This window comes from Lissotriton vulgaris, chromosome 8, assembly GCF_964263255.1.
Source record: "Lissotriton vulgaris chromosome 8, aLisVul1.2, whole genome shotgun sequence".
NCBI lineage: Eukaryota > Metazoa > Chordata > Amphibia > Caudata > Salamandridae > Lissotriton > Lissotriton vulgaris.
In genome coordinates, this window is record NC_141696.1 from 103,970,617 (window position 1) to 103,998,387 (window position 27,771).

The 27,771-nt window shown below is 42.9% G+C and overlaps 1 protein-coding gene across 1 annotated transcript in view; it reads left to right on the plus strand.

Moving 5' to 3' along the window:
* LOC147693541 (GPI-linked NAD(P)(+)--arginine ADP-ribosyltransferase 1-like) overlaps positions 1-27,771 on the plus strand; it is a 94,474-nt gene that overhangs the window by 48,725 nt on the left and 17,978 nt on the right. The window contains exon 4 of the mRNA XM_086933755.1: positions 25,002-25,040. Coding sequence (XP_086789881.1) covers positions 25,002-25,040 — 39 coding nt within the window. The remainder of the gene's footprint in view (positions 1-25,001; positions 25,041-27,771) is intronic.

Consider the following 27,771-nt stretch of genomic DNA (forward strand, 5'->3'; position numbering starts at 1 on the left):
ATTCTGTTTAAATGGACGAAGCTTCAAATTTGTACGCGCACCTCAAGGATTCACAGAAAGCCCCAGCATCTATAGCCAAGCACTGAAAAGACAACTTGACAGTATTCACATGCCTGAAAACACTGCCCTGCTTCAGTATGTCGATGATCTACTGATCACCGCCCGGAGCGAACCTGAATGTGAACAAGCATCACTGACGGTTTTACATTTTCTGGCCGGCAAGGGGAACAAGGTGTCCCCTTCGAAGCTGCAATTCTGTGTTCAGCAAGTTGTGTACCTTGGGCACTTGCTGTCCAAAGGGGGGAGACAGCTCACACCTGACCGTATCCAGTTAATCGTAAACATGTCACAACCCAAGACACAAAAGGAGGTACGGGCCTTTATAGGCCTCACTTCTTACTGCAGACAATGGATTCCCCAGTATGCATTTCTAGCAAAGCCACTCATACAGTTGACAACTCAGGAGGCAGCGACATCGACTGTCCTCCCTTGGACTCAGGAACATACACAAGCTTTTGACGACTTGAAGAAAGCCTTATGTCAAGCACCTGTTTTAGCAACACCATGTTACAGCAAACCTTTTACACTTTTTGTTACAGAACGTGAAGGTACTGCATTGTCAGTCCTCACTCAAGAACAAGCAGGTTCACACAAACCGTGTGCTTACTTTTCTAGTACATTAGATCCAGTAGCCCAGGCTCTGCCTGCGTGCTTGAAATCAGTAGCAGCGACAGCTTTAGCAATCAGACAAAGCGATTCCATAGTGTTAGGACACCAATTGACAGTGCAAGTTCCACATTCCGTAGAAGTTCTTTTAAACCGAACACAGACTCAGCACTTGACTATAGCACGACTGACAGGATATGAATTGACATTGTTTCAGCCACACATAGAAATCAGACGCTGTAACACATTGAATCCTGCTACACTTCTGCCATTAAGTGAAACGGACCCATTGGCACATGATTGTATTGAAATCATTACTATTACGACGAAACCCAGACAAGACTTGACAGACACTCCACTACCAGACCTGACACTTTATGTGGATGGTTCATGTATGAGAACAAGTACAGGAGAGTTAGTGGCCGCCTACGCAGTCACGACAGAAACTGAAGTCATAGAAACGAATTGTATTGACACCCTGTCAGCCCAAGCAGCAGAGCTCATCGCTCTGACACAAGCCTGTATTCAAGCCAAGAACAAGAAAGTTAACATATACACAGATTCCCGTTATGCATTCGGAGTAGTACACGACTTCGGTGTACTCTGGCGAGAGAGAGGTTTCTTGACTTCTCACGGTGCCAAAATTCAACACGGTCCTCTCATTCAAGCACTGTTAGATGCAATACATCTGCCTACGGCCATATCCATCATGAAGTGCAAGGCACATACGAAAGTCACAGATACCATTACACAGGGTAACGACCTGGCAGATCGCACAGCCAAGAATACAGCTCAGACTCGTACTCACGCAACTGATGTGACAAAGACAATAGTCTCGACACCGACACATTGCATGACAGTTAAGGATCCCGCCCTAGATGTAATAGACATACAGACACATGCTACACCAGATGAAATAAAGAAATGGACTGAACTAGGAGGGATCCAGACAGATCAGGGATGGATGACGAAGGGAAAATCTACATGGTTTCTCCCCGACTCTATGGTTCAAGTTATCATTAATACAGTACATAGTCCAGCACATCTAGGAGAAAAAGCCATGTTAGACAGTATTCAAAACCTCTGGTTCAATAAACATTTACGAGCAGCAGCCAAACAGAAAGTGCGTACTTGCATGATTTGTTGTCAGTTCAACCCAGGTAAAAGCATTCCTGTAGAGCAAGGTGGATTTCATCCTCCCGATCACCCTTTTGAAGTCCTCCAGATGGATTATATCCAGATGGAACGTTGTCGAGGATTCAAATATGTCCTCGTAGTTGTATGTGCACTTTCCCGTTGGACAGAAGCATATCCAGTCCCAGATTACACTGCCCCGACCACTGCCAAGCAGCTGGTTCGTGAATTCTTCCCACGGTATGGTTTGCCCCGTGTCGTGTACTCAGATAATGGTCAGCCATTCTCGTCCGAGTTAATGAAACAGGTATCACTCCTGCTCGGCTATCAATGGAAATTCCACTGTGTCCGACATCCCGAGGCAGCAGGTCTCGTGGAGCGCCATAATCAGACCCTGAAAATACGTCTTGCCAAAATCTGTAGGGAGAAAGGCGTCGACTGGATAGTAGCTTTGCCAGTTGCGCTCTTCTATATGAGGATGGTAGCGCATTCTCGAACAGGGCTATCCCCGTACGAGGTGGTCTTCGGTAGGCCACCGAATATGTGGGGGACGCCTCTGCCTCGTAAAATTACCGATGTTGATTGTACTATGCTGACAGATTACCTTGCCTCCTTGATGTCTGCACTACAATCTTGTCGTTTACAGGTAGCTGCAGCCTTTCCCGACAACACCGAGGTGAAGCCCCATGAAGTTGTTCCAGGCGACCTCGTCTTCATAAGAAATTTCGATAGGAGGAGTCCGCTGGAGCCCCGTTGGCAAGCGCCAAAATTAGTACTTTTAACAACAAGGACAGCGATTAAAGTTGAGGGCCGCAAGGGCTGGCTTCACTCGAGCCACGTCAAGAAGTTTCATGGATTGCCGCCAGATTTGAACTCTCAGCCCTACCCTCCTCCACAGACTGACTCTCCCTCCCTTTCTAAGGACTGCCCAGATTCTAGTGACTCTAAACTTCCCCTGGCAGAGAAAACTTCTTCGCAAGAATATAAATTAAAGCTGAGGTCTAGCAAGTCAGACAGTTTAATTGTTTAAGTCCTCCCCTAGGTGAATCGGTTAAATTAGTCTCTGACATGTATCCCCTAGACCCCAATAGAGAGAGAGATAGACAGAAACAGCTCAAGAAACGTGAATATTGTAAATCACTTCGCAGTCACTGTATAGTGACATTATTGATTATGTTCTTTCTGAGTCTTATGATTATTGCTGCAAGTATACTGCTACACTTGTACTATCCTATATTCAAGCGTGCACATTCTTCTGCTAATAACACTATCGAGCACACTTTCAGTGAATTACCCCCGCATGAATTGTCATACCGACTTGCGCTGCGCAACAATACATTCATCAGTATGTTACATCATTCTCTTCAAACCAGCAACGCTACTAATTGTTGGATATGTGGCCGGCTCCCTCCTTATCAGAAATACAAGGGAGTTCTGCCCCTCTTCCCGTACCCGTTCACACACAATGGTTCCTGTGGCGCATGGTTTAGTTTGATAAATTCACTAGATTCAGATTCCGTAGTTTACCAGGGCAACTGGGTATGGGGAAACCTGAACACGGTTCTGCATAAAGTATGTTTTCCTGACAAGGAGGGTCTTCCAAAAAGGACAGGGACTGATCTAGAAAACGAAGTATATGGATTAGGTAACTTTACACTTAACCTCATGATTCTGAATGTTGAATCTGAAATGGCACCAGTCTTACCCGCTATGTCCGTATTACCAGTCAAAGGTGAATTATGTGTCAGAAAAAATGGTTCAGTACGCCTAGGTCATAGTAAATGTACTACTGTGATCGAATTCAGTGATAAAGGCAAGTCTACATTTAAAGCTTCACGTCATTCCTACTTCGTTTGTGGACATACAGCATATATACGCTTACCTCTAGATTGGGATGGCACCTGTTACATTGCATTCCTTCTGCCACCTGTCTTTCTAGCCCCTCCTGATTATCATAGGAACTCCCATCTAGTACCTAATAGACCCAAGAGAGATCTCCCGATTGTCGATTACACTGAAACGGCATGGGAGCGATACACAGACTTCAATAAAGGTTTCTTTCCTTACTTAGGTGCTGTCTTTAATAGCAAATCAATACGTCACTTGACCAGAACCCTCGAAGCAGTAGTGAATGAAACTACTTCCGCCCTAGGTAACTTACCAGAGGAGCAGTCTGCTATGCGGATTGTTGTTCTTCAAAATCGTCTTGTCCTTGACGTCATCCTGGCCGATAGGGGCGGAGCCTGTAGAGTCATCGGATCGAGTTGCTGTGTTTTCATTCCACAAAACGCACCATCAGTATATAGGGCTATAACACGTCTCCATAAGATTGCAAGTCAGTTACATCAGGAACCCGGCACATGGACATGGTCCGGTTGGTTCTGGAGCGTGTTGTCAGCCTGGGGTTGGAAAGTCCTATCCTTCCTCGGAATAGCCCTTCTCATAGTATTCAGTTGTTGCCTATGTCTACAATGTGGGCCAGCGATTTGCGGCTTGTGCGCCACATCATGTATTCCCCATTCAAGTTCAAGTTCAAATTCCCGTCAGAAAAAGGAAGAGCAACTGGTGTTGCGTGAACAAATTGATAGATTAATGAGGATTGAAATATCATGAAGGGTCCATAGGGGACAAGGAGGGAATGAGGTAATATGAATTTTTATGGTCAATTGTGTCCCCTAACGTGAACCCCACCGTCTCCATGTATGTGCTTCAAGTACATGTATGTTCCCTCCTAGACCAGCTATGAAGACGCAAATACATTTGCGTCCAACGTCAACATGTCCTCTTTCAGATCCACCATGAATGGATCGATAATTCTGTTCCTAAGTATGCCGTGCCACCGTCTTTACATGGTGCACTTTCACGTTTCCCCTGGCTCAGGCGAGTTAGGCCCTGATTTCTGCCATCGAGTCTTTTCTGCCTTCTGCCTCTGGATGTTACAGCCTGGACCTGCCTCCATATCCCTGACCTTTGTCTTACTCCCTGCGCGGCTAGCGGTGCCTGGATCGGCCTGCCTGCCTGCCAAGACTGTATTCAGCCTTCAAGTTATCTGCTCCGCTCCTCGAAAATACATTCCTGTCTAGTAGTTTAGGTAAACATCCTTCCCAGCTGCAGAGCAAAGGGCCCGGCCTTTCCGTCTCCATGCAAGAAATTCATTGCTCCCGTTACCAGGATAGGCCCATGCCCCCCTCGCATCTCATGTAGACACGTAGACGCTTATACACGCACTAACAGTCAGTATAGAATATCCTCTGCCCGAGAGACCTTTTCCTTCCAGATAATACAGTTCCTCAAACACCAGATATTAGATATGATTTGGGATTAGGTTGTTCTGACACCCCAGACTTCTGTCTCCTCATGTGAGGCTAAATGTCAAGTCCCCCTCACCCTCCAGTTCCACGTCAATCACACGTCATGCTGCTGCGCGCGCATCTATGCCACATGTTTCTGCTGACACTGCAGGATTCTCTTTTGGATCCACCCACTTATGACACCTTTATGTGACGTTTCTAGCACGCACCTCCGTGTACGCCCTTGTGCACGCCTTCTGTTACGTACATGTGTTCTTATCTCTCCTCTCAGCTGTTACGCCTTCTGCATCCATCACCACTGTAATGCATTGACTATATATATGATATGCTGTCAATAAATTATTGTCTATCCCTTCCTGAACCTTCGTGGTGATGGAAGGCGATTGCCTTGGTTCGAACCAATTCCTTTATAAGGAATAAAACCCCTTCTAAAACCTCAGATACCTCGGATCCTGCCTCTTATTATTTCTGAGTTATTCTTATTGAACTTTACCGCATAAATTAAGCATAGGTAATTAAAATTTACCACAGTCTCAACGAATGCCGTCATCAGGATTGGTAGCCGCTGGGGACAACACAATGCGTGAGCCGTTATCGGACTGAGCAAAGTATCGACGTCCATTGGTACTGCTGATGGAAGTGAAAGACAGATGTCCAACACGCACTCATCTCCGCATAGCATACATCGAAGTACCGGTAAGATACAGTTCTGCCATATAGGTCTGAATGAAAGGAACCAGGTCATGTTTAGATCTCTCAGCCTGGCCAATCCAAGGACGCTAGTTATCCTGTCCCGGTAGCGCATTGCTAGGATTGTCTCTTCCATTCCCATGGGAGCTATGTCTGAGCTTTGGCTTTCCATAACGAAGCAGGACGGTCAAAAATAAAATCCCTGCTACAAGTCCCAAAAATAAGGGTATGCCGCCAAAAACAGAGTGTACAAAATTAGGAACGATTCCCAAAATTGCTTGAAAGGGTGTTAGTAGTCCCGTAAAAATCGTCTTAAATATGCCTGGGATGCCTGTGGCACTAGACATGTTAAGGAGTTGGCTAAGCATTTCTACGAAATGCACGGGGCAATTTGTTGATAAAAGTTCATGAACTTCAGTAGCTGTCCTTGCAACTAGAAGATCATACGTCTCTTTTGATGACGTTATGGGCACTGTTGTCTGTAAAAGCACAGACTTCATTTTGCTTAAAGTATCAATTCGTATAGAATAGAGATTCAGACGAGGCCAGATGGGAGTCTCTGTGTCTGCAGGCCCACTCGGAAACAATGCCTGCACACAGCATTTGACCATGGATGTTACTCTTACTAGATAACTTTTCCCTGGCACAAGGCCACAACATCTGTGATCCGTTCTAAGAATGTAACTCCCGTTAGCAAGTTGCATAAAGAAGGGCTCCATCTGAGTTGCAGGTGTGACAAGCTGGTGGCATGAAAGGTTGTTAGAATTTCCATCACATGCTCCGTGTAAATTAATACCCTGACACAAAAGTATACCGCTTAGTGAATGTTTACAATTTTCACCACTGAGAAATACATTTTTGTCGCTGTCACTATAGCAAGAATGTGTGTATGGTAATTTCCATTCGGATTTTACATATCCTTTACCCAATTGTTCATACTGGCCAGTAGGTATGTATTCAAGGCACTTTTTAAATTGGAAAGTTGTTATCGGAATAGTGATAATTCCGTGTATTATCCATTCAATGACAGGACTCTCTGACATTGTCAATGGTAATCTCTCAAGTTTTTCGATGCTCAGGATTGTATAGTCTGCTCCTTTCTGTGCCAAACTGATCTGTTTATCAGTAAGGTTAAAAATGGAAAATAATGACGTTGTGTTGATTAAACGCCAAGGCACATAGCCTGAATGAAGATTTTGCGGCGTCCAGCCTAATTGTATAATAGAACGCAATTGAGATTGGCCATGTTGTAACATTAGCAAGTCTCTATCTATCACATCAAAGGCAGAGGATACAATATTGTCCAACGAATATATTCTGGAAGACAGAGTTATTAACCCATTGTCCACTACAGAAAGTGATTTTTCCAAATTAATACGATCAATTTCTCGTATTTTTTCAGCTGTTTCAATTTGTGTGACTTTCCAAGCCTCGTTGTAAGCAGCATAGATACTGGTCGCTATGAAACGCTTTAGACGCTGTTTGCGTGGTCCAAGAATGAAATCGCGCAAATCAGCACCATCTTTTAGTAAAGACAAGTGTTGCTTAATTTCAGCCAGTGTGGATGATGTTAGCCATTCAAGGCAGAGTTTCCCTACACTGTATGTTGTTATTATCCCTGGATGTTGTCTCTGGGAGTATCTAGGGTCTAGTCTGGTCATTTTTAACCCCTGTGTTTTGTTCAGGAATCTATCTTGACAGTTGTTTGTGTCAGTAGGCCAGATTAACCACTTCTTCCAATCAGGATGTGTTCTGTTAAAATGTAAAATTTGTGACACGTCTAACTCAATATCTGTAGTTGCATTTTCAGGTATTGGTTTTCGAATAGACGGTGTTTTAAGGTCTTTGATCTTAGCTAGGTCAAGACAGGATGTTTGGTGTATTGTGTCATTTAAAAACAACATTTGTTCTGGTATCATGCAGGTTCTGAATAGTGCTTCAATGCCTTGTACCTGCCAATCTTTTGTACACCAAATTGTTTTCGTTTCAATGTTATTTTTCCAATAATGAAAACCAAATGTCAACATTTTTTCATAAAATGCTTCTGAATATATCAATTTAGAATTTGTCAGCATTGTTTTCATTCCTGTTTTATCTAACAGTTTGTAATAAAACGTTTCTGCATCACTGGTGTTAAACCCTGAGAAGTATTTGAATTTCTCAAAAAATGCTTTAGAACTGCTTTTAGGTGGTGTAGCACAATGTTCCCATTGATTATACATAAAAACATTTCTAGGCTGTGCAGATTTATGCAAGTAATGATCACCATAATGTGTGTAGCAGAATAATTGCTCATAACTAGATGAACCTTGTAAATAATCATGATCTGTGAATCTAGCTGACATTACTAAATCAGACATCATGTCATTAATACTGTTAAAGTCCCAATCATCAGAGAATGTACTAGGTTTTACAAAGTCACTTAAGGAAACCTTCAGTTGATGAGGATACTTCAGGATTTCGACCGGACCATAGATCTCATAGTCTGTTTTCTCCCATACTACCCCACCAGGTATTGGAATTGCTGTGACATTTACTGTTGACAGTTCTCTTTTCTTCACGTGGGATGATCTGTGTGGTTTCAGGACTAGGTTGATGTTCTGACTTGCTGTGTCCATTCAATTGTAATAAACTTTCCTAAAATTAAAACTAAAATTAGGCATAGTAGGAGTATGAATACCCTGAAATAATCCAATGCTCAATCAACGGTGAATCCAGATAGAATTCTTTGATTTGTTGAAGGAGTACTGTTGTATTTTCTTTAGAAAACTTTTTTATTTCTGGCATCACTTCGGGGTCGTTTTGATCTTCAGAGAAGTTGTCGAAGTTGATGAAATAACCAGAGGCAGTTCTGTCAATTGTTGGGATTGTTCTTTCAATCTGTCTCTCGGTAGCACTTTCTGATGCCACATTATTGTAGACTGGTGTTGTTTCTTGACAAACTGTTTCAATCTGTGTCCCAAGAGGCACGAGTTCCATGGCATTATTGCATAGTCCTTCACTGTGCACTGCAGGCTGATCGAATGTGATTAGTCTTTCAGTTTGAACCTCTTGGATTGTTGCAAGTTTGGGTATTCTGTTGTTTCTTGGGAGTCCACTGGGCCTACTGCTGATTATAGGCCACATGCTTGTGGTTTTACCAGGTCGATGGACACGACTCTGTTCTCCTTTTTACCAGCAAGGGGCGGTAGTACAACTGATCTTGTTCCGGTGACTGCCAAGACAGGTACTGCTTTTCTGTAAGAAGGCCCAAATTCCTTCTTCACCGCGATCTTTTCTCTGACTAGATCCCCAATCTTTGGAATCCAGACAGGCCTTGCTGGGGCTGTTGCTTGTGGTGCCTCGTCAGTGGTACCTGGCTGTTGCTTTAACTTTATGTTGCTTAAGGATTTTCTTGTTTCATTCAGTTCCTGTAAAACAGGCAAACGATCTTTGATGTCAAAGTCTTTTGTTTTTTCTTGTACCACTGACATTTGACTATCGAGGTCCTGAATGTTCATTCTAATTCCGAACAATAGTTCGTATGGGCTGAAACCTTTTAGAGAATTTCTTGGCAAGTTATTAAGACTAGTCTGGACACTTATTAAATGTTTGACCCACCCAGCGCCTGAACCTAATACCTTCGCTGTTATAGATTGCTTTATGTCACAGTTTTTTCTTTCTACCACACTATTCCCTTCGGGGTGCGACGGACAAAAATACCGCAACCCAATTCCCATGCTGGCCATGGCCTCCTTATAAGCTCGAGAGCTGAAAGCAGGACCCTGGTCAGAATGGAACGTGGTAATTCCGTATGTGCCGATAAAGACTCGCAAATCTTTTATAACCGTTCTAGCGTCAGCCGAGCGCTGGAGGCCTCATTTTTTAAGTGTGTTTAGCCTTAACTGTGTACAATGGGACGCGCTTCTCTTCTTTGATTGCGCAGATAGACCGCCTTATGCTGTCTAGCAGGGATCCTGAAACTACACTGGCCTGTTCATTACTGCGATCTCTGTTGCAGTGTTCACAATTTTGAGCAAAACATTGAATATCTATGCTCATTCCTGGCCACCAGTACTCTGATTGTAATACTTTCAGAGAATCCTTAATTGTTTGATGTCTCAGACCCAACCCCATGTGTGCTTCCAGTAAGAGGAAGCCCCTCCTGCTCCTGTTTGGAATTACTCTGTCTCCCACTCCAGGGATTCGAGCAAAAGGAACGGAGTTTGCATCGATTACATATGCATAATTGAGTGGATAGTTCACGGGTAGTGCTGCACAGTCGCCTTTTACGGTCGTTTTTACTGCCAGCATGGTTTCCCTGTCTATATATTTTTCTGTACGCTTTTTTGAGGCTACGGAAGCCGGGTTAGTTGCTTCCGCTGTGGCTGTATTAGCCAATGAATTCCCTGCAACGTGAACGCCATCACGTTGAAGACTCTGTGCGTGTGTCACGTGAGTCTTTTGTAGTTCTTTGTGTAAAAGAGCTACCTGTTTCCAGAGCATTTTATGCTTTATTGTGGCACCTGTGTCATCTTTGTAGTCGTTTTCAATCCACCTCTGCAGTTTATTGTTGTAAGAGTTGACGCAAAAATGAGAATCGCACACGATAAGTGTCGGGAATTCACGTTCTGCAATTTCGAGCGCCATCTTTAAACATCTGATTTCAGTTCTCTGAACCGAACAGTTTCTTACAGATTCAGTTTTTGTTACTTTCGGTCTGAATTTACCGCACAGCCAACGACCTTTAATAATCGCACATGCTGCATCGTAGGATTTTCTCTCTACGTTGAAATGCTGTACAAATCCATCTGTATAGATTATACAGGCGTATTGTGGGAGAGGCAGAAGTTCGATTGGCAGAGGATATTCTTCTTCATATTCTAAATCATTCAGTTCTTCAAATTGCGGGGCGAAATAGTATTTCACATCTTCCGCTCCTCGAGAATCTACACGCTGTATCCATTTCGGATCCAGTGACACTGTAGGCAGGTTTACTGGGCTGAATAGTGCCTCGAAGGCGGATTCCGCTGTGAGGATATTAATCCTTTTGCCGTGTGCTAGTTCTCGTTCATTTGCTAATGCAATTTGCACTGCTTTCACAGTTCTTTCTGTGTGACTGAATGTTTTTTCTACTTGTGTGTACAAGTGAGATTTTATTGAAATTGGTACCTTTTCTCCCTCATTAGAGGTCAGGTACGTGAATTCCCATCTTCCTGGGATGACTCGGATTACAAGATCGTGTGTGTTGTCACGTGTATCTAATTTTGTTTTTGCTAACATGTCTGTTTGCAGAGATCTCAAAATTTCTGTGTGTTTTTGAGTCCAATTGATTTGTTTAAAATCAGGTTTAATTAGTTCGTAGAGAGGTTTAACCCTCTCTGCGTAATTTAGGATGTAAGTTCTTCCGAAATTCAGAAAACCTAGAATGGGTTGTAAATTCTTCAGCGTTTTTGGAGCTTGGAGTACAGCGCACTTCTCTAAGAAGTTGTCCGCTAGGCTTTTCCCTTCACTTGATAACTCGTACCCTAAAAATAGTACTGTAAGATGGGCAATTCAAGACTTTTTAAAGTTGAATTTGTAACCCTCTGCTGCGAACCCAAGTATAATGGTGTTCACTCTTTTCAAGTGAGTATCCAAGTTGTCGTCTGTGAGATAGATATCATCTACGTAAGATAATGCCTCATCATCATATATTTGTAGTAACTCTGTTACTCTAGCTGAGAATAGTCCTGGGCTGTTCTTGAACCCCTGTGGGAGTCGACAGAATTTTTTCTGCGACCCAAATGCTGAGAAAGCGGTCAAATATCTGCTTTCTGGTGCAATGTTTTGACAAAAGAAACCATTAGATATGTCTAATGTCGTTTTATATTTTTTCCTAACTATGTTATTCATTAGGGCTGCACTATGCGAGTTTTGTACTGCAAATGTTTTACAACATGTATTAAGGTGTCTGTAGTCCAAAACTAGACGATATGAATTGTCTGGCTTGGAGACAGGAAACAAAGGGTTGTTCATTTGAGAGGTGCATGTTTCAATCACCCCCTGGTATTAAAGTTGATCTAAGATCTCCCTGACTTGTTTTTTAGCTTCTTGCTTAATGGGATACTGCCGCTGGGCAGTTGGTTCACTTTTTAATTGGATTTTGTGAGGAGGAGAGTCCTCATCCCATCCTACATGATTTTTATACAATGCCGGTGCCTGGGCTACTGCCTATTTCCTTGCATATGTATATTTTTTGTGAATCGGAATGTGATTCAAGAAGGCAGGCATAATCACTTCTTCGCCACGAGGGCACTCCCTGACAAACCCTGGGGGCCAATCTTTTTCAGCTAACAGAATATCATAGCCTTTTGAGAGCTCATCCCAAAATAGACCTCTTATTTTCCTAGTCTTACCACCCTCTATACGCAATGTTAGTTCGTATATTTTATGGGGCTCGCAAAGTCTGGTGTCGGCAGTTTCAACCTGAATGTATTCATTCGTGTCCACTGTCTCCAGATGACTCATCAAGATCTTGCGCGCTATACTGATTTCTGCTGCTCTGTCCAACATTGTCAATGCCCACTCCCCGTTTTTCAACTGTGTCCTCAGTATTCTCGGCATGGTTGATTACTCTAATACTGGCTACCTTCTTTTTTGAAAATTGCGATTTTTTACTCTGAGCAGGTTCCTTGTCTTTGGACTTGGTGTGCTCTCCTGGGTCTGACCGTCCTCTTCTTTCCGATTTCTGTGGAAAAGATCGAGAGGGACGTGTATCAATACTTTGATATCTATCAGGTTTTTTCAGATTATCCCTATTTCTAAGGTTATATCTTTTCTCAGAGGGCTCCCTCTGGGGAGGCTGGTGTTCTTGAGTCGGAGTTCTTTCCCTCCGTCGAGGAGACCTTCCTCTGGACTGGAAAACTTTTTCCTTGGGAGTGGATTGTTTATTTCCATCCCAACTCTTTTTAGGAGTGTTTGAATTATTTTTAATAAATAATTTTACTAACTCTCTATATGCTTTTGTTAAGTCTCTTATGTTAACTAAGAGTTCCTCTTTTGACATTTTTGCAATGTCAGGATGTGGTGTGTAGCCGGCTAGAACCGGCCACGTTGCTCCTGGTCTACCTAGTGGACCGAGCCTGGTAATGTGATCATTATGTTTTAGGGCGCCATTAAACCAGAGCAGGTGCTCTTGGAATTTTAGTGGGATTTCAGTCTCCTCGAAAGGAGCATACTCTTCCGGAGGTTCCTCTATTTTGTAATAGTGAAACTCTTTTGTTGTAGCGTTTGCCGCTGGAAAGTTTATCCATGAATAGAATACCTCTGTGTGCCGATATTGGTGAGTCTCTATCACAAAAATGACTGTACCACCTTGTGGTGTCAGTCCGTTTTCTATAAGTTTTAAAGTTATAGATTTTCTTAAGTGGACCGGGATGATAATAGCATCCGGGTCTGTGTGTTCGGGACCTTGCTGAGTCGCATCTGCTGCGGCCCCAGTGGTTCCGTTTTCTCCTGGCATTGTATAAATGCAAGGTTTGCAGAGTAGGTCTCCAATGAGACAAAGATTAGGTGCACAATATTTTGGAACACTGTATCCTTCAACGTTGAATAAACCAGAGCTTTACATAGGAATCTCTTCCTACTGAGTTCGGGCGGATTTTAACCTTTCACCCACTCCAGACGTCTATTGGAGTATTTACGGGAGAAAGGGGTCTGTGTGAAATATGCACGACTGAGTTACTCTAACGTCTTGCGTTAGTTTATCGCCTTACCAAACGTTGGGCGCCATGTAGTGTAGTTCCTAGTTTCCCACTAGGCCCTGCGCATTGGAAACACATAAACAGTAGTATCGACGTAGAAGTGCGGATCTTCCAGGCCTCTACTGACTATGCTAAACTTAATTGGGTGTGTTACCAACTAGCTCAGAGGTCACTGGAAACTTTCTTGACTGAAATAGGAAGTGATCAGCTTTCCTGGCACAGACAAGAAGGGATTCAGCTTTCCAACAACCGTGCAACATGACAACTTTGCTCCTCAGATCAAGAGTCAATCTCTAGGGTCGTGTGAAACAATAGACATGTATTTCACTCAGTCAGGTTAGTGCAGTTTACTTTCACGAGATGTAGAGAATAGAGAGAGGGGCGTTTGTCAATAAAGGGTTAACATTTATTGAACAGTCTTTCTTCTCGTACAAGAGAAATGTATTGCCACAATTGCAAGACTTGTTATTATAAAAAGTACGTACAGTAAGATAAGTATTGCGAGATAATACTGTAAAAGCATTGATATGGTTTCTTAGCCATACAATGGATTAAAAGTAATAAAACATATATACATTCATATATACATTAGGCTAAAATACTCAACTGGTGCTTCTAACTACGCCTACCCCAGGGTACCTGACCTAAGCCTAATACTTGGGAGGGGAGTAAGTAAGTAGCTTCAGTTTAAGTTGGTTTTGCCAAGGTTTGCTTCAAGAATTCTCAATAAGGGTTTAGTCAACACCATACCTCTGAATAGAATGATGGAGGTCTGGTATCTCCTTCAGGGGGAACTCGGTATCCCAGTCACCCGCGAGGGCAGACTAGAAACGCTGGAGCTGGATTTCTCTGCACGAGAAAGGCAGCGTCTCTCTTCAGCGCGTCGAGGAGGAGGAGGAGGGACAGCGTCCGCGGGCAGCTGGCTTCTGCTGGATGTCTTCGCAGAGGGACGGCTGTTCAGCTCCTAGTTACACCACACCATCGTTCGCGCTTTAGCAGCGATAATGGTATCAGCGGCTTCAGGCGACGGGCAGCAGGCTGCAGCAACAGGAACGCTCATTGCTTAAGGCAACGTTGGTAATATTTATACCTGACAGGTGCCTAGTTTGACGTACGTTTGCTGGACATAAGACGTCAATTAAAGATGTCACAAGGAAGTGATAGCTATCAGTTGCTCATTAGAGTTCCATTACTAATCAAAACACAGCAAGCGGGGATTTCCAGGTTTGCTGAGTTTTTATCTTGTTGAAGAACTCGGAGTGTTAATCTAGGAATATCAGATAGTGACTTCTGCTCTGTCATTGCACTAATTGGTTGCTTTTTTTTTTTTTAAATATTTTTATTGATAAATTTTTCCCCTCATTTTTTTCACCCCCCTCCCCCATTACATGGACAAGGCACAATAAGATTCATAAGGCAGCCACATACTCAACCACATATTTGAGGAAAGAAAATATTACAATATACATAATACACACAAATCCGATCATAATATATACAGATACAAAATCATATATGTTAACTTTCAATAATACATATATTCCTCAAAATACCTTATTCAATTCCAGCCTTCCATTGGATCAAAGGACCCCAAATTTGTATACCCAGCTTTTTACCCTTTCTCCCTTTCCTAGAGTAAATAGCTGTTTCCAATTTTTGTATTGATAAAGTTTTTCCAAGCCATTGATGATACGTGGGAGGATTTGGATCTAACCAAGTTGAGGCCACAAGCAGTCTAAAAATCGCCATTGCTACGAACAAAAGGTATTTACAATTAGTTTGTCCATTGGGGGAAATTCCCAACAAAATAGTTGCTGAGTCCAACTCTATTGTAGTGTCTAAGGCATTCCGGAAAAAATTCCCAATATCTTGTTTTATCTTGTCTAAATGTGGACAAGTAGAGAAAATATGTAACAAGTTGGCCTCCATACTACCACATCTAAAACACGTGATGCCCGACACAGCCCCCCATTGAGCAATTTTCCATGGCGTATAATACATTGATACATACTCTTGTAGTGTTGGGCCTGAAGAGATGCTGATACCATTATCTCACTGGTTAGAGGCGGCAGACCCGAGAGCAGAGGACGGCCCGGGACCAGGGTTCGATTCCCGGCGCGGCAGGTTTCTGGACCAGGGTCAGCGGACTCGATAATTCTCTCGCCTCGGTGCCCACTCTGATCAGCGATCACACTCGGCAACTCTGGGCATTAGCTTGCCTCATCTTCACTAACGGCCCCACCAGACCGCCGGGGATGCCTGGTCTCACCCTGGAGATACCCATTAAGGGACCATCTCTCAGGGAAGCCAGGAAGGGTTTCGCAGCGGTCGAAGCGCCTTGGGACCCTACGGGTAAGTAGTGCGCTATATAAATGCCAATACATTTACATTTACATAATAGTTTACATCCCATCTCAAGTGATTCAGAGAAAATATCTCTTTCTCTAGCTATATCTAAATCTAATGACCATTTAGCTATCCATTTATCAAGATCGTCCTTTTTTAACTTTGTCATTTCTAAATAAAATCTTTTTATAGTACAATCATTACCTTTTTGTATGAGATCCATCATTATACTCCTCCCAAAGCCTAGAACTCCCCCTTTTTTATTTAATAAACAGCTCCTTATTTGAAGGTATTTAAAGAAATGATTTGTGTTCAACATATACTTATTTTTCAAATCTATGAATTGTATCATACCATTATCGTCCCACACATCACCAATCATGCTTATACCTCGGCTCTCCCATTCTTCATATACCATTCCTGAAAACACAGCCCTAGGTAATGAGGGATTATTTTTGAATCTAGTATATACACTGTATTTCCCTATTCCAACTTTTTTGGAGAATCCTTTCCATATATTATAGGCCGCCATAATTACCTTGAAACGTGTTCTTTTAAAGTAACTTCCGTCAGTAAATCTTAAAAAGATATTTTCGGCATTTGTACCCAAAGCTAAGCCATATATAGCCAGCGAACCTGTCTTATCCCATCCATCCATCTCAGCCCCCCCGATTAATCCAACCATTCCTTGTATTGCTGCAGCCCAATAGTATACCTTTAGATCCGGCAGTGACCACCCCCCTCTCTCTCTGGGAAGGGACATATACCTCAATGCCCTCCGGGTTTTCCCTCTCGCCCAGATAAACCGATTTACCATACTTTCGCAAGTTTTAAACCACTTATTTTCAATTAGAAGAGGTATTGCCCTAAAAAGATACAGCAGTTTGGGTAAAATCAGCATTTTAATAATATTGACTCGCCCAACTAATGATAAATGTAAGTTCTCGTAGCGATCCAGATCTTTCCTTGCTTTTTCAATTACTGGGGCAATATTATTATCCACCAAGCTATCTAAATTAGACATAATATTAATTCCAAGATATTTCCCTACCGGCACAACTCTTCTATCATTACAAGGTGTAAAAGAGTTTTTAATAATCTGAGTTTTGGACGCATTCAATGAGTACCCTGAGACTTGACCAAATCTTAAGGCCTCAGCCTCTACAAACGTGGTTGCTTCCGTAGGGCAGGGCGTTATCACCGCAACGTCATCAGCATATGCTAATATCTTACAAGGCCCAAGAGCTGTGCTGGCTGGAGTAATCTCTGGTGCTGATTCTATTTTACGTATTAAGGGATCCATATAGATGGCAAATAGCAGGGGAGAAAAAGGACAGCCCTGGCGAGTTCCTCTTTTAATTTTAAATTGACCTGTTATACCCCCGTTTATCCTTAATGCTGCACCTGGGTCCTTATATAGAGTCTGAATTGCTTTCAAATACCCTCCTCTTATCCCAACTCTAACTAGGGTCTGCCACAAATTGGTTGCAAAGGAAGTGGCAGAGAACTATTCTGGAATGTGGCTCTGTTCGTGTGAGGCCAGAGATGATTTTCTGAATATCGCACTTGAACGGTTATGCCAATATAGGGAATAAATGGATTTATAGCCGAATAGGGGCATAAGGTCACAGTATCGATCAGGATCCTAGATAAGCACGCAACAGTCACACACAGAGCTAAGCATCAACCAGAGAAATTACTTTTAAATTGATTTTAAATGAAGCAGAATGCAATCATACGGACAGAACATTTATATATTTTTTATTTTTGTATCTTTTTTATTAACCTGAAAAACACACAAATGCTTCAGAAACATTATAATGTACATAGTGTGAGGTTTGGCGTGTGTAGATACAGAATATTCCTACAATTCGACCCTCCCAATGATCCGCCCCTCCCCCCCCCAACCAATCTCACAAATTTGGGTTTTTAGTTGAGTGGAATGGGGCCCTACCAAAATTATAAACACAATCTTTGTCAGGGTAAACCACAAAAGTCACTATGTATTCATGTGCTTAATGCCCAAGTAGCTTTGGCACAAAAGCTGTCAGGTTTGACTTAAAAGTACAAACAGTGTCCCATTAAAGAGGCACAGAAATCACCAAAATACCTTATCTTATTTTATAGCAAGGCCTATTGTCATTCGAAAATTGTAATAAAACAGCAAACATTTGTAAGGCGTGTCAGCAAACCACACAGTATGATAAATCCACAGAATCAAAAAAATGATATACATTGTTTTATATTTATTAAAATCACAAGGTTAAAAACATAAGTGCATAAAAACATTTCATTACGGTATCATTAGAAAACACAGTCGACGCGGCATTTCGGTGAATTAGTTGATGTTCACCTTCTTCAGGACAGTTTTCTCTATTTTATTACAGCGCTGAGTTTTTATTCTTTTCCTCAGTTTTATGTCATGAGAATGATATGATGGAACTTTTGGAAATAACCCAAATGTTAAAACCCCCTGTATAAATGTACAGGAACAAGTTTGACTTAAAGGCAATGTGTAAAGTATTGATGCAGCACTTAAAAAGTGGTAAAGTGAAAACACAAAACAAGCAAAATCCCAAACCAGTTTAGAAAAATAGAGTATTTTTTAATAAATAAAATTACATCAAAATAACAAAAATCCAATTGGTAGAACTGGAGCTCTGAATTTTTTTACGTTTCAGGTGAAAATAGAGCCAAAAAGCACAAAGCGCCACTTGCAGTTATCTGGTTGCGCTGGACCGGCTCAAAGTCACAAGTTCAGGCCAACCACGATTGCGCATGTCGGGTACAGGGACCAGGTTTAATTGCTGTAAGAAATGTTATGTATCTATCCCCCTTACTAATATGAACCTGTCTGTGTTTAAAGAAAAGAATGGCTGATACAATACATCCGAGACAGGGTCGCTGTTCTTCATCAGGGGTGTACAATGTAGGTCCCAGTACTGGATCTTCGCCGGATTCTCAGGATAAACCATGACAGTTCCATTTTAAGTTAGATCCTGGTAAAGAGTTCCCTGGATCAGTAGATATTTTTATCACACGCAAACTATTCAGTACGATAGTTATTGCCTATTAAGACTTTCATTATGAATTCCCCAATAAAGGTAATGATAATACAGGCCAATTAAGGCTTTTTGGGGATTCAAATAAAATATTGTGTGTTACCGCCACAAAATCTGCATGGTACAGAAAATACCAGGCATTTTTTCCAGTAAATATCAACAGGTTGGACCCATCGACATTTATCACAAAAACCATGATTACAGTGTGTGCAATAGCAGGAATTTCAGCACATATTGCATTTAACTGGGGCGCTCATCATGAGGGCCTATGAGTTTAGCCATTCACAATGGGGGCGTAAAATGTGGATTAAGCCACTTTCTGCACTAAAATCTGCAGGTCCCTTATTTACTGGGCATTCACTTGCTTTATTTCACCAGGTTCAACCTCCTAATCCATACATGGGGAACATTGCAGGAGTATGGCCTTTATTGTAGCCGGTAAATATCCTGTGTAGTGAAACCCACACAACTTACAATTCTGATCCCCATACAAACCAGGGGATTGCACAGGGGTTGGAATTATCTGGCCCTTAGTCTATGCGCAATTATCTTTTCTATCCTTATAATCTGTCCTGGATCTGTCTCTCCTGGACTCATGCTGGACAGTTCTGTTTGTGACTAAAGGGCTGGCTAGGCACATCTGCCCCTCCACATATCCCCCTTCCACCCACCACCTGTAAACCTGACTGACTGAGGAAGGGAGAGGTGTTACTTGTAGTCCAGACTGCTGCTCTGAAGATATAAACACTTGGCTTCTAGTGTGAAATGTGTCAGCTGCAGCATAATACTTGTTAGTGTCAAGGGATGCAAGGCCCTAGAGCTCAGGATTTCCTCAGAAGCATCACATAACTAGCACAAGGGTAGTTTCTTAAAATAGCAACGGTGGTATTTAAAAATAAATGGTAGAGCCTGAATGTAGCAACATGAATGCAGGCATGCACTGATTCAGACTGGGACAGAAAATAGGCCTGGTCACCAAATTAAAAAAGTCTCTTTAATTTAAATAATTAGTTAAAAAACAGTAACCCACATTTTCAAATCACTCCAGTTTTTAATTTGTGGAGAGAAGCTTTATAAGTGTTTTGCACTGTTTTGGAGACTGCATGCATGTGTGCTTGCTCCAGGCAATGTTTTTGGTGATATCAGAGAAACTGAACATAAATACTGGCCCACCAGACCATAGAGCAGGCCCACAAACATCCAGAAAACAGACTATACACTGACCTGTCTGACCAGCCCTTCTGACACTGCCCGATTGGCCTGTAGTCCAGGCTGCCACTGGGCATGCAAGCGTCTACTAGGGTGTGTTCAGTGGTGCAGCAAGGAAGCCATGGGATCTAATACACAGCAGAAAGCCCCTGCCAACTAATGTACTAGTAGAAGACACCCGTAATTGGGGTGCATTGGAAACCCGACGTTAGTGTCATAGTGCAACTAAATGAGCCTGGCTAATAATGGCTGCGCCTATGTCCTGTTCCAAATGCAAGGAGTCAGATGATAAAACTGAGGACATGAGAAAAGCTTGTCTACAATATCTTATCCATATCATGGTGCAGTAACTTGAACTCTTCAAATCACATGATAGGGGAACTTCCTGTGAAGTCAAATCTATTTTTATGTCCCTCATTACAGGTGTATCTCCCCTGGACCATCTTAAATTTCCTGTGTACCCAGGCTAAAATTACCAGGTCATCAAACTACATGATTCAGACTTTTGAGCAGAGCTTCAACGGCTGTGGTCAGCTGCTGTGCCCGGTCCTGCGTGGTCTCTAAAACATATGGTTTTGGGGAAGAAAACTCTTCTCCCATCTCTAAACTGTTCTCCCTCACCCTTCCTCTTGGCCTCTTAAAAGTCTACACACACATTTACCACCTGCTTGAAGAAGGTGCTAAATATATGCAGACTCAGGCCCAATATTTCTCCCAAGAAAGGGGGTAAAACATGTGGATTTGGACCCATCACCTGAGTCCTGTGTTATTTTTTATATAATTGAGCCCCAGTCCAGTGTGGCAGTTGAAGATGCTGACCTCTGAAAGTGACAACAATGTGTAAACAAATGGTTTCAGCAAAGTATTAGTTCTTGAAACCAGAGCATGCAACTTATTGTGGAAAGTGTACATGCTCCAAGGAGGACAACTTTATTTCAGCTGAGGAAGTAGGAGATACCACACGGGAGCAGAAGGTTCACAGATAATCAATGACTGCATCCCAGGCTTCTCATCCGCAGTGCAATCCTTCAAGTGAAGCATCTTTACGGTGTGTTAGGATGGGATCTGTGGCTATCTCCAGCCTAATATGTTGACACTTTGTGTTTTAAGGGGAGCCTACTGGTTAACCATAATACTAAGTTGACTTCCTCAGCAGCTGTCTTTCTCTTTCCTTGAGCAGTCAGCTCCTGCATATCCTCCACGTTCTCAGCAGGGCAGGTAGGCTCCCTGGCCACAAGCGAACCCACCGCTCTTCCAACAAGATAAGCAAACCTCAGGTGATGCCCCCTCACCTGAGATACTAGGCATCAACCTGACACCAGACCTTGATCTCAGCAGTTCTTTAAGTACTCTTCAGATCACGCCCTTCCTTAATCCTGAAGAACTTGGAAGTGAACCCAAGTGAGGTAGTGTGAGTCCCACTTTAATACATTCTTCTCAGACCAGGGATGTTGATTCCACTGTCATGCCAAGAAGTTGATTTGGGGTGGTTCCTTTTCATATTTCATGTTCTTTCGTCAGATCAGATACAGTCGTTATAAAAGATGGTGGCTAGATGTTAACTCCAGACAAGACTACCTAAAACATGAGCACAATTCATTGCTTGTGAAACTCCTACACCAGGCTGTTATCAGCCTTCCCGAAGTAGCACTCCGGGAGAGACAAACACCCTGCCTTTTAGCATCCTCCTCTCTAAGAACAGAATCTGCTGAGTCACACCCATTCCTTCGCCTTTACCAAATGGCCAGTCTTAAAAATGTGTAATCAGCAATCCCCTGCCAGGGTCACCAATTTCTAAAGGCTGCTCTAGTTCCACACTCACACACTTCATTGTCTAAGGTTCCACCTTTTAGCTCAGTAATACAGGCAATACACTGATAAACACACACGCACGCACACACACACACATGCACACTTGCACACACATGTGGATCCTTACACTGGTGGTTTTACACCAGTATGCATTCCGACTGAATGAAATAAAAAGGTATGTGCAGGAATTAGAAAAAGAGTGCATTGCCACCTAGGACACGGGCAGTGGTCCTATGTGGGCTGGAGGGCTTGCTTCATGTATCAGAACCAGGAGCTGGACCTCAGAGTCAAAGGAGAGGCCTAGGCCTTGGCATGCATGCAGGATTAACATGTGAGCTAGGCCATCGAAAGTCAGAGTATCAGATATCATATGCATGTGGGTCACTTATGGCAGGTATCAGCCTGTTTGCCATGCAGGGGGCATCCTGTAATTCCAAATAACCTTTTCACTCTGTGCCACAATGACATGTTTGACCTGTTTGCACACATTTGTTGGTTGTTTGCCTAGCTGAGTAATATGAGATTTAAATGCATACTGAATCACAAAATGGGTTTAGTGCATAGGGAATAGCTAATTTGTAGTTGCACACCCTGTGATCGTGTAGGGCTTGCAATAGGAAAATGGCTTTCTACTTTTAGCCATAGGGCTGTAACTGGGATACATTACTCACCTCCGAAGTGGCTTTACGCTCACCTGTAGGAAGACCCTGTCTTTCAACTACAACAGTAATGTAAATAAAATTGTCCAATTTTTATGTAGTGCCTAATAAAGAATGTCTTCTAAGCAAACAGAATTAATTGTTTGTTCCAAATCAAAGGGAAGTACGGTGAATTAATCAGGGTCCAAAGTATTAGTAAAAGAGAGCTATTATTCAGTGGCCTTAATCACTGTATCATGTCTGGGGTGAGGATCAGCCTGGTTCCCAACTCAACATAGACGGTGCAGTCAGGGTGAGCTGGGGGTCCAGACATATTGCAGATTGCAGGCCAGGATAGACCCGACAAACACCCAAGCTGACAAAATCCACAGCTAATGAGAGGCCGGGAGGCCGGGAAATGAGGAAGAAGCAAGGGGACTCTTCCGGTGGGCAGTCTGAGGTTCAATAGAGATATAGAGGGTGTAGATACCAAACAGAAAGGTGTGTTCTAAATATGGCCCTCCTGTAATAATACCTGAGTGCCATGGAGACAGTCTTAGGGACTGGAGAACAACTTGCAAAGTCTCAGTCACAGAATCTGAATGTCTCTGAAGAACCTCACCAACATGGATGGCCAACCCTTGTCTGTAGATGAATGAGAAAAAAGGCTTCTCCTCCACCCTACGTTACTTCCTGTGGCAAAGAAGAACAATCTAGTAGGTCCTCTACTGAAGTGGTGCAGGGTCACAAAAGCAGGTGTTCCAAATGTGGTGGGGAAGAAGTAGGGAGTAGTATTCACTGGACCATCCATCAAGCTAAGTACTTTCTTATAACTGTAGTCTATCTAATGGCCTCATCTGCAAATGGATTCTCTCCAGCCTCCATGGATCAGGTCCACTGTGATGTTGGAGTACGTGGACCCTTTTCAAGTATAGTGGGTGGAACCCTCATCACTTCTTAGGATGTCCCGGCTGCGGTGAAATAATAAGCATCCAACTTGGAGACAGCAGCCGCAGCCCTATTGGCCTGTCTAAAGCCAGGAGTATGATAGCCGTCCAATCCTCTCAGAGACGTGCAGTCAATAGATATGCCACATTTCAGATAGTTACTATATTGATACCAAACTGAAAGATTCAAGAGAAGGGTTTAATGACAGGGAGTTCTCATAGGGTGGCACCCCACCTCAGTAGATTCCTCCAAGCTGGAAATCCTTGCAGCCTTCACCACTAACCTCATCTGTGTTCGAGTCAAACAAATTCTTGGGATTTCTATTAGACTTCTTTGTCTTCTCATTTAAGGACCTATATTGTGAGCAATGCTTGTACACCCTCCTGTTTTAGCCTTTCACTTGTGTCATTTTAAGTAGTTCTGATGCAAAGGATGTGCAAATCCTGGGGCCCCTCCTCATTTAAAGTAAAATGGGCCCGATGGTCGGTGTCACTAGTAAATGTATTGGGAGTGGTAGTACCAATTGGGGTGGTATGGTGCTAGTGATGGTGGTGTCACAATTGATGGTATCTGTGATATCAAGATTGGTAGTGTTGGTGTGGGTGGCACAGTTGGGGGCAGCGGTGGTGGTATCTCATTGGCACATATTGCAGAGAAGAACTACAATGGAAACTTATTCACGGGGCAGAAGTGATGAAACACATGACTTTCTTTGTCCTGCACTGTTCTTGCATTAGTGTGTGCAGCTGAATATTATCATGTCTTCAAACCAATTACCGAACTAGTGTAATAAGTTACTGAGTTCTTCAAGCAATGCAGGTAGGTGTCCATATATGGCAGACCAACAAAAATGAAGAAAGACAGAAAATAAAAAAAACACACAATTGGGCAGAAAAGTGTGAAACAGGTTTAAGGATCTTCAAGATATATGCACTACCTCAGCATGTTTTGTGAGCTTCTACTGCCTTGGGCAGATAATTCATTGTTTTTAATTGTATAAAATGCGAATGAGGCATGGGGTTAGCTATTGCAAAAATAGACCAGTGCAATTTGATCTTGAAAAAAAGCTAGGGTACATTGTTGATAGTGATTCGAGCTTGAATAAGGTGTTTGACACAAAGTTGAGGCATATTATCAAAAGAAAGGCTTCCAATACCATCTTCTTGACAGATATGGGCATGTTCAAGAGTGTGCTGGATGCCCACAGGGGCTTAGATTAACAGAGAGTGGAGTAACAAAATAATCTTTGTTACTGCCAGCAAGTGCCTACACTATTAGAAGCTGGTAGAACTGAAATGACATAGTTCCTGTACAGAATACATTTATTGTTTTTATTCAAAAGGAGCATGCCCACAGTAATGGACCATAATTCAAAAACTCGAAAACCTTGTTCTAAGGACGTTTTTATTTACCCTGGCCTTCAAATTAAGTAATTAATTCATACTTTTATTTTTGTTACAGAAAAACAATGTAAATCGCTCAAATGCCTTCTTGACTCTGGTAAGTTTATTTTCTTCAAATGTTTATGATTGTATTTAGACATGACTAGAACAGATATAAAAAGCACCACCCAACAGTATGTGTGCATTTCTGACTGCCAACACCCACAGGGATATCAGATTTCCATCTACCTTTCACTCATGTTTCTGCCTCTTTCTCAGGGCCTTCTATTCACCTGATTCCTCTGCCTCTCTGATCATTTCTCTTTATATCTCCCCTTTTAACTAGCTTTCAGTCTCCCTTTTTTCATGTTGGTCTTTTGTACTTTCTAGCTACTGTTTGTGTCTCTTGCATTCTGTCTCTCTCACTCTCTCCTTTTCTGTCTTTCTGTGTCTCTCCTTTCTGACTCTCTCTATCCACTATATTCTTCTCTCTTTCTCTCTCTCTCTCTCTGTCTCTCTCTGTCTCTCTCTCTCTCTCTCTCTCTCTCTCTCCCTCCTTCTCCTAGCCTCTCTCATTCTATATGCAGCAGGAGCTAAGACTGATGTATTCGAAAGCACCCCTGAGACCATGGGATTCTCTAGAGTGAAATATTTACCATGGAAAAAGAACTGCTGTGTAAATTAGATTCACAAAAGCATTGAAATGCTGCAAATTTGCCACCGGTCAAAGTGGCTGCTGATGGATTGTATTCCAATCACCTATCTGAAATGATGCCATTTCGTGAGCGGCAGTGGTGACATTGGAAAAGGCAGCGCCCCTTTAAAAATACATTCACTGGCCACACTGGGGGAATGTACAGATGATTGTAAACACCTTGCCCGGGTTAACCCCGACTCTGCTTACCTCGTACCCTGGCAGATTGCAATCTCGATTGAACAACTTCATCTTTTCTGACAATCTGTTACAGAGTCCAGAACAGCTTTCATATTGACATATACACAGGGTGCAATGTGGCATCGAGTGGTATATCGGGTGCTTTTTATCTCAGGGTGCTTTTTCTGCAAGCTCCATTGGATTACTTCTCATGGGAGTGTCTTAAGAGTACTGAAACGATCTGGAGACCCTGAAACACAAAGAATATCTGGGTGTAGCTTGGTAAACCTTCATTGACTTGTCTGAGTGGTAGCAGTATAACCCATAAAGTTAGGTAGTCATCAATTGATCTGATTTCTAAAAGAATCACAATTTGCTAAGTACAAACTGCCTTGCAGGTTCTTTGTGACCATATCATGGTCAGGGCACAACCTGAAGTGAATCATACACTCCTTGCTGGTCAACATGAAGAACTAAAATTGATGAAGGAAGATGGACCCTTCTTCTGGTCCTACGTGCAAAGCACATGATCTGAGGCTCCACCTGTGATGTAAGTGGGAGCCAGAAAATTCCCGTGGTGAATGAGTTGTGTATCAGGTGCACTTGAGGCTTTCTTTCAGAAGTCTACCATGTTCAGCAGATGCTAGATCACCCTCAAGAATGATTGAGGTATTCACAGTGTTTAAAGTGCCTTTTGAGCTGATTGTCATTAGCACCAGTGCTTGTGTACAGAAGCTTCTATTCAGACTACGGCTGTATTAGGGTAGCTGCGCATTTTCATTGTTTGCGCCGTGTGCATCCTTTAAAAAGGTGCACCAGGCGCAAACAGTGAAAATGTGCCCTATTACCATGAATGTGCTGGCCCCAGGGCAGCCGTAACCTTGTGCTGCCCTCGGGCCAGCGCATTCCTGTGAAAGACAGAGCAGCTACTTTACAGCCGCTCCATGTTTTCACAGTGCATGCGGCAAGCCACCTGCACTTCTAATGGGGATTAGAGATTGCTTTGCAGGCGGGTGCAGTCAGGGGAAACAGCGTTTACAAAGCTGTCAATTCCACACATGTAGGTAACAACCTGGTTGCTACAACTACTGCGTTGTTACCACGCATGGAATTACATCGCAAGGCGTTCAGTGCCCCCTCTGATGGGGGAAAAGGGGTCATATGAACCTCCCAGACACCCCTTTGAATGCAGGTGCAGTCACTGGCTGCAAATATAGCACGTTACAACGCATGCTTTTACCACGTGGTAGGTAACAACACGGTCGTTACTACGACCGCGTTGTTACCACGCGTAGCATTACATCGCAAGTCGTTTCAACGACTTGCGCTAGGTGGCGTGCAACACCAGGGAATGTGTTGGATTTTAAATTCAACACCTTCCCTGCTGTTGTGCGCACTGGAGTAGGAATAGTAATTTATAATATTCCTAAGTCGAGGGTGCCAACCTAGTGCAAGTCGTTGAAAGGACTTGCGATGTAATGCCACATGTGGTAACAACGCAGTCGAATTACCAACCGCGTTGTTACCTACCTCGTCGCAAAAGCACGCGTTGTAACGTGCTACATTCAGTGACTGCACCTGCCTGCAAGGGGGTGTCTGGGAGGTTCATAGGACTCCTTTTCCCCCACTGATAGTGTGCCACCTTTTACATGGCGCACTTTCAGTGCACCTTCTGAGGGCTTCTTTGCCTCTGTGGCTGTGTCTGTAATACGGCGCGGGCGCAAAGGCAAAGGGATTCCCTCATTTGCATGGGGCATGCAAATGAGGGAACGCTTCCTGCAGAGAGCACTGGCTCTAAATCACCACCACTATATTGAGGCAAAAAAAATACATTTTTGTCCTACTTCGCTTTTAACCCTCTTGAAAAGAAGCCAACCACCTTTCATAACCCTACTGAACGAGTTCAGAACAGGTTCAGGAGAGTTTGATAAGTCAAAAAGTCAGCCAAGGGGTGAGGAAAGGTTTTTTACTCCAC